The 13359-nt window shown below is 53.5% G+C and overlaps 1 protein-coding gene across 1 annotated transcript; it reads right to left on the bottom strand.

Annotated features, from left to right (window-relative positions):
* Positions 1–352: 352 nt before the first annotated feature.
* On the bottom strand, positions 353–12452 carry IGFBP4 (insulin like growth factor binding protein 4). Its single transcript, XM_080825725.1, has 4 exons — positions 11654–12452; positions 4105–4262; positions 3272–3406; positions 353–1576 (listed from the first exon to the last, which is right to left on the bottom strand). Exons 1-4 carry the CDS (start codon positions 12000–12002, stop codon positions 1442–1444), a joined length of 777 nt encoding a protein of 258 aa, XP_080681851.1. The 5' UTR covers positions 12003–12452; the 3' UTR covers positions 353–1441.
* Between the last annotated feature and the right edge of the window lie 907 nt (positions 12453–13359).

Here is a 13359-nt window from a genome sequence, read left to right as displayed (position 1 = left end):
CTGATGCCCTAGGAAATACCCCAGCTTCACACACCATATGATCCCAGAAATAGCTCTGGCTCAGCAGGGCTGTCCTTGCTTGCCTTCCTTCAGTAGCCATTATTTGCCCACCAGGAGTCTGAACACAGACAGTATGACTTTGGGGACAGGGAAGCTCCCTAGGAGGAGACTGCAGGGAAGAGGAGGGTGAATTGGTTGACTCTGCAATCCTCTTACCATGTAGGATAGGTCTAGGGACCACACGATGACCCCCCTTCCCACCCCTGGTGCATCTCTGTCTCTAATTATAAATAAATCAACCAAACACAATTGTCTAGATTTTTTTTTGTTTGTTTTGTTCTGTTTTGTTAAAAAAAAAAAAAAAAAAAAAAAGACAAGACATCATGGCCAACTGGTAGGTCCCAAAGTCTCCTTCCATCCAGTCAAGTCAGAAATGCCTGGAGGACAGGGAGGTATAGGGAGGGAGGCAAAGCCACAGGCAGTGAGCCACTGGAAGGATGGAGTCATCCTGGTGACTTTGTGACTGTGACCACAAACAGGGGAGGAAGCAAGACCCTAGACAAGTCCTTCACCCCCCAGCATGTGTGTCCTCTGTTCCATCAGGCACATGCAGACCCATTGTGCATTCTTTCCTCCCACTTTGAATATTCAGAAATGGGCCCCACCTCCCCAGCCATCTATCCCGCATGACTGCTTCCAACCTTCTTCCCTCCTCCACAGCAGAGTCTGGGCAGCCAGGCAACAAACCATGTGGCACACCAGACCCAAAGGTGGGCTTGTCTTATAGGTCTTCCCCGTGGAGGGGCCTGAGGAAGAGAAGAAGGGGATCCTGGCGGGTTTGAGCTTTGGAAGTGGGTCTGGACTCCTGACCATTGAATCATCTGCCACCCCACACTTCCCCTACGGCCTCTACCCTCTGACTACATTGAGGGGAAGGACAATAGTACAAGGTACAAAAGTCAAGGTACATGTCTACTTTGCTTCTCTGATTCTGCAAATGGGACTTCTCTTCCCCCACAAGCTTGTGTTCAGCTTATAAGAAGTGGCCTCACATGCCCAAACCAGACAAAGTCAAAATAAGAGCCCCCAGGACTAAAAAACTAGAGCTGGCATGTACTATGTTGTCAATAACTGTTTTTAGATGGCTGAATGAATGAATGATTGAATGAATGAATGAATCCAGGATCACTTTGGAGACACACCAGGGCTCCCAATTGCCACTCTCAGACCTCTCGGACTGTCTAAGCCCAAAGACACCACTAGGCTTTGGCTCACCCCAAGGGCACACCCATGCACACACACATACACACACACACAGAGAAAGGGAAACTTCTGGGCCAGAGACAGAGCTAGGACTCAGATCCAGGCTCCAGGTCAGCTCTATAGCCTCTAGGGGGTGGGGGCAGCAGGGGGCACTGAGACCCCTGCCTCCTGGCAGGGCTCACTCGCGAAAGCTGTCAGCCAACTGGTGGCAGTCCAGCTCCCCTTTTGGCTCCAGGCCCCCCGGAAGCTTCACTCCCGTCTTCCGGTCCACACACCAGCACTTGCCGCGCTGCCCATCTAAGGCCGGGTGACACTGCCAAGACAAGGGTGTGAGAGGTCAGTTCCCAGGCAGCCTGCCCCAGTCCCACCCCAGCCCAAGTCAGACAGCTGATCCAAGATGGCCTCTGAGGGCAGAGGCTCTTTCATGAGTTCATGGAGTAGACAGGTCTTGGCCAAGAAATGAAGGTTGTCTCAGGGGCCAATATTGGTCTAGGGATAAAGGGCTCAAGTGTCAGAACATTCAGTGGGATAAAAACTGGGGGAAGAAAACACATAGAACTATATAACACAAAGAGTGAACCCTAAGGTAAATTATGGACCAATATTAGTTCCTTAATTTGTGGGAGCATATGTACCACACTAAACCAAGACGTTAACAGGAGAAACTGAGGATGAGGAGTAGATGGGAATCCTGTACTTTCTGCTCGATTTTTCTGTAAACCTAAAACTGCTCTAGAAAATAAAGTCTACTAGCTTTTTTTAATGAGGGAAAAACGTTTTTAAAAATTGGTCAAGGATGGGGTGCCTGGGTGGCTCAGTCGGCTGAGCATCCAGCTCTTGGTTTTGGCTCAGGTCATGATCTCAGGGTTTTGAAATGGTGCCCTGTGTGGGGTTCCTGAGATTCTCTCTCTCTTTCCCTGTCTCTCTGCCCCTCCCCCTGTGCTTGCTTGCACTCTTTCTCAAATAAATAAATAAATAAATAAATAAATAGATTTTTTTTTTTTTAAATGGGACAAAGATAAAATCAGTGTTGGGATAAAGCTTGCAGGTAGGTTTGGCACTGGTTTGAGGGGCCCTTTTTGGTTCTGCACTCATAATCTCCTCATGCCATCCTGGGATTTGCAGACCTGGGAGCAGCCCTGCTCTTCCTATCTAGGTGTCTAGCCCACTTTGTGGATCTATCTATAGAGCACAGAGTGGGAGAATGTATGTATCTACGCCCACAAAGAGCTGGAGAAAGACCCAGGCCAGGACTCCCCAGGTCACACCCAGTATAAGGCTGTGCCCAGATACGCCACCCTTCCAAGTAAGACCACCTCTTATGGGTCAGAGTTGGGGCTGAGGCAAGCCAACCTTGCTGAATATCCTAGCCTCCTGGGGGCTTATGAGAGGAACCCATGTTCCAAGGGAATGAGGGAATATGGAGGTTCCTGCATTCATGTTTTCTCTCCTGTCCCATTCCTTCCTCTGCTTCCATCCAAAGCTCCCTTTCCCAGCTGTCAGAACTGGCTTTACCTCCATCCTGGCTGTACCCCAGGTGGTTTGGTTACTCATCTTGGGGGAAAGGGCAGGCTGAGTTTCCTCCTTAAATCTTCATGACTGAGCACCTCCATCCCCAAATGAAACCTAAGACATTCTATGGCAACAGAGAACTACTCATAGGACGGAGTACAGTACAGGGAGTGAGAGAGTGCAGGGAGGTAGAGGTTGGCAGCAGTGCTAAGTGGTAGATCCAGAGGTGATGGAAATAACCCTAGATGGGGAGACAGGACAGCTGGTCTGCCATTAACTCACACTGTGACTTTGGGCCTCAGTTTCCTCATCTCCAAAATGAGTGCGGTAGGCAAAATAAGCTGAAACTGTAAGGCTGGGGGAGGGTCCAAGGGGTTAAGTTTAGGTGGGGAAGTCTTCCCCTTCCCGAGATCTCCATCCTGGACCATCTCATGGAGAGACCAGGAATGCCCCAAGAGCTGAAGTCAGGATGGAGCCAGCAGGGATGAAGACTTACCTGCTTCGGGTGGAAGTTGCCATTGCGATCGCAGTTGGGAATGGGGATGATGTAGAGGTCCTCGTGGGTGCGGCTCTGTGAGGCGGCCAGCCGCTCCAGGGCCCGGTGCAGCTCACTCTGGCAGGAGCCCTGGGGCTAGAGGAAGGGAGAATGAAACTGCTTAGCAGAAGGGAGAGAGGCAGGAAGACCAAGGCTGGGGGTCAGATCAGAACTAAAGGCCCAGAAAGGAGGCTCAAGGCACAGAGGCCAGGTAGGGCCCAGTGTTCAGGGGACCCTGGTGGACAGAGCAGGACACTAAGGAGAGGATCCTGAGCCAAAGAGCTTCTCAAAAGGAAGGTTGTGAATGGAAGGGACCTTGTGGGGGAAAGTGGCTGTGGAAACCTATGGAGATGGTTGGGAAGGGAATGATTTCTAAGCAGGAGGGATAGCTGACATCATACAATAAACAACCTGGTAAGATCTGGTCATGGATCCATCAGAAAGGACATTAGCCAGACCGTGGGGCAGGTTCTCCAGGCCCCCTGCTGCGGCCAGCATTAACCCCTTAGTTACTGAAAAAGTCTGCATGGAGAATCTAGAGAAGAAACACCAGGAAGCTTGGAGCAACCACTATTTTACACACCAGTATGGAAGTCTTTCAGTACTTAACAATTACTTCCACTGCAGCAATATGTATAACTGATGAACAGGAAAGGAAGTTCAAGGAAAGCAATGATGATGCATACTAGGTGCCTCTTGCACACAGTTTGGCATCCACATTTGCTGAATGAACATAATCCAGATCTAGTGGGGAGGGGTGTGCACATGTGCATTTGTAGGTCAGAGGTCCTCACCACAGGCCGAGCTTCCTCCCGGGGCACCCCGACGACCTTCATCTTGCCCCCGCTGGTGCTGCGGTCTCGAATTTTGGCGAAGTGCTTCTGCAGGCACCTGCGGTCATGGGCGCTGCAGGGACTGAAGCTGTTGTTGGGGTGGTCACCTTCATCCTTGTCTGCAGGCAGGCCGAGATAGGGAGAGGTCAGCCCCGGGAAAGGACAGGGCAGCACACCCACCCAGCCTCCCACCTTGCTTTTCTCTTGGAGATTCTCCAGCCTGGCTCTGGGAAAGAATAGGGGACCTTGGAGTGTGTGTGTGTGTGGGGGGGGGTGATGAAAGCAACACCCTCGTCTCCTCCCCACTCTCCTGGGATTTCCTCAAGAGAATATTCTTCTTAAAGTCCTTGACTTGTCCCTCACCCCACCCAGTCCAGCCCTCAGATGAGTCACCAGCTGCAGCTGCGCAGACAACAGGAGTGTCCCCTGGGCCCTGCAGGGAGGTCTAAGGCAGGCAGGAGCCTCCCCTCCAGATCTCACACCCTCCTCCATTCAGCTCCTCCTACCATCCCCCACTCCGTCTGCTCTCTTTTCCTGTCTCCTGTCCTGTTCTTTTCAGCATCTGGCTGAGCCAACCAGGGGATCCTCAGATCTGTTGGCTCTGCTACCCCTCTTCCACATGGCCAAAATCAGAATTTCCATGAGTGATGAGAAATCTGGCCCCAAAGGCTCTCCCCATTGGCTGAACAGGAAAGAAGAAGCGGGAGTGGGTGTGTATGTCTACATCTGAAAGTGTGAGTCCGTGTGTGTGTGACACACTGTGAGGCCACAGGACCAAAAACACCCTCACACCTCCCTTCAGTTCCCCCACCCCAATTTCTCCCGTCCTTAGACTCTGGACTCCATCCAAAGTCCATGTCTATTGCCCAGAGCCAGGGCACTGGGGATGTGGAGATGGGGGTGGTGAGGCTCGACCTACACACTCTCCCCCGGGATCTCCTGAAGACTCTATCTGAAGTCAAGAATAACCTGATCCCGAAGTCCCAGAATCCTAACCACTACTCCAACCTCCAGGCAGCCAAAACCAGGATTCAGGGCTGAGCTGGAGAAAGAGGTTGCAAGACCTCTCTGCAGATCAGAGTCACCTTTAAAATGCTTGGGCTTGGCAGCTTGCTGCTGGCCTGAATGCAAAGCCCCTGCCAGCATTCCAGATGTTGGCAGCCAGACAGAAGGTTACATCTGGTTTGCGTCAGGATTTTTTTCCTGAGGAGTTAGCAGGTTCCTCCACGCATGGCAGCAGTCCCAGAGCTGCCTCTGGGTCAAATGGTATTTTTCCGTCTAGCCAAAGTTAGTTGGGGGGTTAGTTCTCTTTTTATTCTCCTAGTTCTGGCAGTGTGGGGGGAAGCAAGTAGATAAAGGGAAACCAGGCAAGGAGGAATCTAGACTTTCAGAAAGTCTTTGTCAAGATTCCATACCCAAAGGTTATTTATAAAATTGAGTCACCAAGGATGGGAAGGTTTTGTCATGGGTGGAGGGCGGGTTTAGAAAGAATCAAAGGTAAGGAATAAACGGAGCAGATAGATATACTCTGTCCTTCTACATATTTAATAACCCAAGAAAGACAGTCCAGAGGGGACTCGTCTCAGAGATGACATCAAGTTCTTAAGGGTCAACTGAAGAGTATCCACTATAGCAAGACCTCCCAGCGATGTGGGCAGTAAAAGATGTGGGTAAATTTCAGAAGACCAGGATTGTCAAGGGGGCCATAAGAAGATGGACCCCAAACCCTCGGTCAGAACTAGAGAAAAGATCTGGGATCCAGACTCTTCCTTAAAGACCCTCCCAAGGAACCTTTTTGGCTAAAAGGCCCAGGATAGCCAATGATCCCTGCCCCTGTATCCACCTTGCACAAAAGCATAAGACTTTTGGAAGGGGTCACAGTGTTGCAGGGGTGTAGGCTGGAGGCAGATAACGGAGAAGAAGAGGAAATGGAAGAAATAAAAGAATTAGAGCCAAACGTTGAAACAACAGAGGCTGAGCTGAGCTGAGCCATGGACAAAAGCACCACCATTTTACCCGGAAAAGACTGGAAGGGATCAAAAGGACTCATGTGCCACAGCCCATGATGCTAATTCAAGGGGCACCCTTGGAACCTGGAAAAGGTTTTGGTCTTTCCTTTGAGCTTGCTTTCTTTTCATGGCCATAAAGGGAAGCACTACTTTGCACAGTAACACTTGTTTCTCTTGGTAAGCGGGCAGAATGTTCTCAGGTTCAAGAAGTAAGCAAGAGTTTTCTTAACAAACAGAGGTAGAGAGTCTCCCATCCTGGAAGTGTGGCCCATCAGGGTGGTAAAGGCCTCAAGAATCTAGAGATCTGGAGTAGAAATGTAACCGCAACTAGGCTTTCCAACATTGAGTTTCCACGAGTTGAGGTTCACAAATGACTAATGCTTGGGGGTTATTAATGAATATATAGAATATTTTTCCCTTAACTTAGGAGGCATGATTAAGGAGGACAACTGTGGGAGGCGTCTGGGTAGCTCAGCTGGTTAAGCAGCTGAGCATCTGGCTCTTGGTTTTGGCTTCGGTCATGATCTCAGGGTTGTGAGATCAAACCCCAAGTAGGGGTAGGACTCTGCACTCAGCACATAGTCTGTTTGGGTTTTTCTCTCTCTCCCTCTCTCTCTGATTGTGTATGCCGTCTCTCTCTCTCTCTCTCTCTCTCTCTCTCTCTCGCACTCTCTCTTTCTCTCTCTGGTAAATAAATAAGTAAAATCTTAAGAAAAAAAAAAAAAAAGGAGGACATTTGGGTCCGCTCACTGAAACCTGGAGCTCTATGGGCCATAGGGCAAGGCTGGAAGCATAGCTTATGCTCTTGTGTGGGTAGGGCCCCATGTCACACTAAGGCGGTTATCTGGGAAAGCTAAGCAGGCAGTGGGCCTGGCCTCCCCTTCTTTGGTTTCCCCACTTTTTTGTTGTTGCTAGGCAAACTTCCTTTTTTATTTTCTGAAGAACTGAAGAATCCTACAAGCCTCCAAAATACACATACTTGAGTCTAGATACTCATCCATGCCATACTCGGACCCTTCCTATCCAAGGCCAGACCACTTCACCCCACCAAAAGGGCACTCCACAGAGGAGATCAGTCCTTCATTAACACCAAGCACGCCAACTTCCAGCTGCTCTGCCGCTCTGCAGATCTGGTCCCGGTCTGTCCCTACCTCGAGTCTAAGCTCAGGGAAGAATATACCAGAGAGGGAGAGTAGCGGCTTACTTACTCTCACAGGCACATAGGTACACAGAATATATCCATATTCTCCCACTCAGACACAGACAGGCCAGGACTCAAGAACCACAAACATATACAAACAATCACGTGTCCAGGCACACTGGTCCACACAGGCACACCCACATGCACTCGGGCACTCTGACCCTGCCCTGGGCAGAGACACAGACTGGGGGCAGGGCACTCTGCCTGCCCCATCGCTTGTTGACTTTCCATTTAATCTGTAACTTTTCCTTGCTCAGCCTTGTTTAGCAGGCAGACTGAGGATCCACCCCAGGATCCACCCCTAGACACTGGGTTTGGGAGGGTGAGGGTCATCGTAGCCTTGGGCCTCTGAAAAATGTTAACCTTCCACTCTCCAAAGCTGGCTAAATTCTTGCTACTTCCCTGCTCACTCAGGAATTCCACCCCTCTGGTCGTGCTCACCCAGGTGGGGCCCTCAATCCCTGTGGGTCTCCCCAGAGTCAGACCTAGCCCCCTGAAAGATCTGATTTTCGGACTTCCGAAGGGCTTATTTAGGGGGTGGGACTTCCAAGGTGGGCCAGGTCATCTCCTCCAGCCCCTGCGTGGAGCTAGGCCAACAACATGCAACCACAGTGCAAACCTTGGTCTTTGCTCTAGCAACCGAGGGTAAGGCGCCCAGACAGAGAAAAGACTTCACAGCTTTGACACCACTGGCTGAAAAGTTCATGATCAAAGCTAGAGGATTTCCTCTTTCTGGCAGCCTGATTCCAACCCCATGATTCCTTCTCAACTCCAGCCCCCATCCCCTTCAAGACACCCAGGGTGAGGCTGTGACGTAGGTGGGCCCAGCCACCCAGACACAGGCATTTCCGCTCACCTCCCCACCCTGCAAGAAAGGCTTTTTCTTTCTTCCCCTGGACTCTCCCTAGAGAAACCAAGATCACCCATCCCAGGTACCCAGCCCTTACTTCAAGGTCAAGTTCAGAGGGCATCCCCTTCACCATCATGCCACACTGCTTGCCTCAGACTGAAGGAAAGCTGATCTGTTCTTCCCATGTTTACAGCAGCAAAAAGGACCAAGTTCCTCCCCACCCCCTCAACAACTCTGAATGTCCCCCTACTTTGCTCAGTTGCCCTAATGTCCCTCAAAAATCCCAGCATCAGAGGAGGATTTAAGTTTGGACCAAAATCTTCTCAGCTTCTTCTTCTTCTTCACCATCCTCATCATGGCTCTAACTGATGAAGCTCTTACTCCATGCCAGACACCCCAGCCTGTGAGGCAGGTCCCGTTGTCATCTCCATTTTACAGATGAGGAAATGCAGCAGCCTGGGTGGAGGGGAAGGAGGACAGACGTATCCCTGCAGCTCCTATGTCTTTAAATGGAAAGACTCCTGATACCCGAGGCACCAATAATTCTGGCTTTGCCAATACTAAAGAAAAAATGTTAAGAAGCCATGCTCCTCCCCCTACCTCCCCCAAGGCACAGAACTTCTGGGAAGGCCCTGTTCCCATGACATGACTGGATTCCCAGTACTGAAGTAAGGGGGACAATATTTGCTGCGTCGACTAAAAATTAACCCAGTCTGTCTGTGCCCTAACCCTGTCCCAGAGAGACCCAAGAGCACAGTTTAGGAGCTCCCCAGTCCAAACACCGATCTTCGTACTGTGCACTCCCCCAGATTCCACGAGTCAAGGGTCAGTCCACTGATGCAGAATTGTGGACTTCTGACGCACACGTCCCGTCCCACCCCCACCTCTGGGGGCCTGAGCAGTGTTAACCCACAACATTTCCTGGCTCAGAAAGCTGGGACAGGAGGGCTATGGAGAGGTTACGGGCAGAGGCTTAAGATGGACGGAGGAAAGCTGCTCCTGGGGCAAATAGTAGGCAGCTAGACACAGCAGGCCAAGGGAAGGGACATGCCAAGTGACTGCCCGCCCCCAGTCACCTGCTGAAGCTGAGCTCTAAGAGGAAAAGGCAGAAAGAAGAGCCTGATACTCTCTGCCAGATTATTCCCAAGGCAAGAGGGTCCAAGTCTTGGGACCTAGGAGGGATATTGGCCTATTGACAGTGAAAGGTTAGAGAGAATAGTGGGGGTCAGGCCTGAGCTCTGGCCATCTTGTCACACCAGAGACCCTGCAGTGCTGTTGCACAACTCTAGAGGGCCTTTTATATGGTGCAGGGGATGCTTCTGTGATGACTAGGAGGTAAGAAGGCACGGACACAGCTTGCCGAGTAGGTACCAAGTTCTCCCCAGGGTTCTCCAGGCTTGCCCTTTCCCTCTCCAGATCTTCGCATACCCTGCATGGGTGGAGGACAGGCAAGGAGGGGGGGGGTGGGCATTAGACACCTGGACCCTGTAATCCCAAGGGCACATAAAGGCCAATTCACATGATGTCCACAGGGCAATCACAAACTTCATACCATTTCCCCCAAAGCCCCTAGGGGATTAGATTTTCCCCCACTACAGGATGAGGTGCTCCTGCTCAGCCAGGGAGGAAGGGGTATTCAAGACCCTCTGAGGGCTCTTCTGTCCTGAGTTCAAGTCAGTGAGAGAGGAGAAGCACCCATTCTAATCTGGTGCCAGATACATACGCACTGGCCAGTGGAGGATGGAGATATAAAGGAAAAGAGGCCCATTATACTCAGGGAGCCAAGGGCTCAGCCCTCACTCCCAGTCTGGTCCGGTACCAGTTCCCCTCCTCTGCCACTCACACCGGCATCTATGCCCCAGGATCAGTGCCTTACTCTCTCAGGACCACCCCCCCCCCGCCTCCCCCTGCTTCCCAGATGTGTCGGGTGCCAGGCTGGCATTTCTCCTAGAATGTTTTCTGCTGACCCATCTCTCACTGCCTAAGGACAGGAAGGGCAGAGAGGCCTGAGGCCCAGACCCCTGGGGTCCACCTCCTTCCTGTTTTCCCTGCATCCTGCTTTCCTCCACTAACAAGCTGCAGAGGATTGAGGAAGTGGAACGGTCTGGGACCCGAGGCAGGAAGCTTGGGGCCGGAGTCCCAGCATCCGGACTGCAACAATGGAAGCTTCAAGCACCAGGAAAAGAGACAGACACAGACAGAGGCACAGGGAGAGCAAAACAGTCAGAGAGGGAACAAGAAACAGAGGCAGAGATACAGAAAAGCAGACAGAGAGAACCCACAAGTAACACAGAAAGATAGGAACAAAGACAGAAAGAGAAACAGTGACAGAGACACAGAGAGAAAGAGCAACAGAAAAGAGCTGAGGAGAAAGTGAGAGAAGCAGGACAACAAAAGCAGAAAGGGAACAAGATAGAGAAAGAGAAACTGATAACAGGCAGAAGACATTGAGGAAAGGAGAACTCAGGCGTGTTGGTAGTGAAACTAGAGACTGAGAGATGTAGCAGGAAATAACAAAAGAATACGAAAGGCTGAGAACGTTATAAGGAGAAACTGAGAGGCTCACTGAAAAATGGAAAAAGAGAAAGTGTAAGAATGAGTTTAGAGCAAAGGGCCTTCTAATCTTCTCCCTCTCTCCCCCTCTTCCTCTCCCACCTCCCCCTCTCCCTCTCTCTCCCCCTCTCTCTCCTTTCTCTACTCCCTATCCCACACCGTTAGGTTTCTACAGCTCTGGGCTGGGAGCCAAGACTTGCTTCTCTTCCACCACCTCAGATGACACCTGCCAGGGGAGAGGAGCGGGGTGCCCGTATACCAGAGCAGGATGAGGTGCCCAGGCCTGGCAGAGAGACCCCGGTCTTCCCAATACCTCTCAAACAGCAAGGTGAGCTGCCTAAGGGCTTTGGGGAGGGCCAACTCTGACGCCCCCCACCACCAAAGCCCCTCTGATTTGCATGTCCCACTCCACCCCACCCCACCTCAATGTCAAAAGGCCAAGCCCTGGCTTCTTAGACCCCTCGGATTTCACGTGTGGGAATGAGGGACATTCCAGGATCAGGAACAGAAAGCCGCCACCACTGCCATCCCCAACCTCTAGTTATCTGACCCCAAGCCGCTCACTTCCAGGCTGCTGGCTGGACCAGGTCAGGCTATGTTCCACTCCTGCACCAGCAGCCAGGACTACCACCGAGACCTCTCTTCCCAAATAGTCACCCTTGGGAGGTTTGAGATGGAGGGCTGGGACAGTCTTCCTTGCTGGTGGCAACAGGCTGCTAGGGACTCGACAGCAGTTTCCTTGGGTGAGCCTGTCCCATGCCATTCCAGCCCTGCCAGGTACCTGTCTCCTTAACTGACGAGAGATTTTCAAGGGCTTTCCGGGCCAGCGTGAAAGGGGAAGGGGCGTCTAGGAGAGGAGAACACCAGGTAGGGCACGCAAGGACAGGGGCACCTTACCAGAGGGCTGCAGGCTTTCCTGGATGGCCTCGATCTCCGCCAGCTCCATGCACACGCCCTGCCCGTGCATCAGCGTGTGCAGGGGCTTCTCCACCCCCCGGGGCGGGTAGCAGCGCAGGCCCGAGCCGCAGCGAGGGGTATACACCCCGCAGGGCATCCCCTTGCCCAGGGCGCAAGTGGCGCAACAGCCGCAGCCAGGCTCCCGCACCAGCTCCTCGCAGCCCACGGGGGGGCGGCAGCGCGCCAGCTTCTCCTCGGAGCAGGGCGGGCAGTGGATGGCTTCGTCGCCCAGGCTCGGCCCGGGCCCTGCGGCCAGCAGCAGCGCGGCCACGAGGCAGAGGGGCAGCATGACCGAGCTAGGACGGGGGCGCGGGCGCGGGGCGCGGGAGCTGAGAACGCGCGCGCAGACTGGCAGCAGGGACCCAGGAAGACAGCGCCTGGCGCGCCTGGAGGACCCGACCGGGAGGGCGCGGGGAGACGGGGCGGCCCCGCGGGCAGACAGGGACGGAGCCAGGGAAGTTAGCAAGCGGACCGGAGGGGAGCGAGCCTGGCCGCCGAGGCGCTGCGCCGCATCCTCGGCCGGGCCCAGGCGGCGGGCGGCGGGGCGGGGGGGCAGGGGGCTGAGCGGCTGCCCGGGACCGGCTCCCCCGGACTTTATACCGGCCCCTGGCCACACCCCCAGCGCCTTCCCAGAGGTGGGGGAGCGGGGGCGCCGGGGGGAGAGGGAGAGGCGGCCGTTAGGGGGAGGGGGCGCTGTCCTGAGTCGCCGCCGCCGCCGCCTCCGCCGCCGCCGCTACAACATCTGAAAGTCCTTTTCTGCCGCAGAAGGAAGCGGAGCAGTTTGGAAGCCGTGGCAGGCGCCGAGAGCGCCTCTGAACCGGAGCCTGGGAGGGGAGAGAAAGGAGAGGAGACGCCAAGGGGCTGCTCTTTGGCCCCCTCCCCCGACGTTAGAGGATTCCTCCCCTTCCCCGCCAAGGCGGCTGCAGCCCCACCCCCCGCCCTCCAAGAACGCGACCTCCTAGCCCAGACTCCCGGCTCCGCAATTCAGTCTCCCGGGCCAGAGTCCTTTCCACCCCACCCTAGTGCTTCCAGTTCCAGCCACTGGAGACCAAGTCGGGTGAAGCGGGGAAAGGGAAGCAAGCACCCAACGAGGGACCCAGAAGGGCCTCAGGGCCCTAAGAAGTTAGTAAGCTCTCTTCCCACTTGCCCTTCCAACTCCCCGCCCCGGCCGCGCGCGCCCTATCTCCTCAGGGCTCATCTGGGTCCTGATCCACTCTGCCTTCCTGAGAACTGAATCCACCGAACTCCTGGAGAAGGAGGTGCCCAGCCTCTTCTTGCTCCAGGATGCTTGCTTCTACTGCCCGACTCCTTCCCCAGAGGAGGACTGGCTGGGGAGATTGCCACTCTCAGTGTGCAAATTGTGCATAGCACAACTCCAGGGGGCAACATTTCTCTTGTGGGCATTGTAGGTTTGTATAGCTGTTATGACAGTTTTCCAGCAGAGGGCAGTCAAGCATTTCGAGGAAGGGGTGCCTTCTAATTCAGCCTACATTGTGTGTGGGGCTGGCTAGGCCCTCTGTGAGATCCTATTGGTGCCTGTTTCCTTCACCCTTCCTTCAGTCCTGCTGGGATCCGGAGAGACCCTAGAGTAACATTTGAGTAGAGACCCATCTCCTAGGTTCTCTCTCTGGTCCCCCAGGTACTCA

This window comes from Martes martes, assembly GCF_963455335.1.
Source record: "Martes martes genome assembly, chromosome: 16".
NCBI lineage: Eukaryota > Metazoa > Chordata > Mammalia > Carnivora > Mustelidae > Martes > Martes martes.
Note: the sequence above shows the minus strand (reverse complement) of the source record. Positions and strands in the feature narration are given on the sequence as shown.

What these genes read in the sequence shown, in the direction of transcription:
- IGFBP4 (XM_080825725.1), bottom strand. Translation starts at nt 12,002, where the DNA reads ATGCTGCCCCTCTGCCTCGTGGCCGCGCTGCTGCTGGCCGCAGGGCCC. An exon ending in GGGAGGAAGCTCGGCCTGTG is followed by an intron (nt 3,407 to 4,104) that starts GTGAGGACCTCT and finishes CCCTTCCTCTAG; the next exon opens with CCCCAGGGCTCCTGCCAGAG. An exon ending in GCAACTTCCACCCGAAGCAG is followed by an intron (nt 1,577 to 3,271) that starts GTAAGTCTTCAT and finishes TTGTCTTGGCAG; the next exon opens with TGTCACCCGGCCTTAGATGG.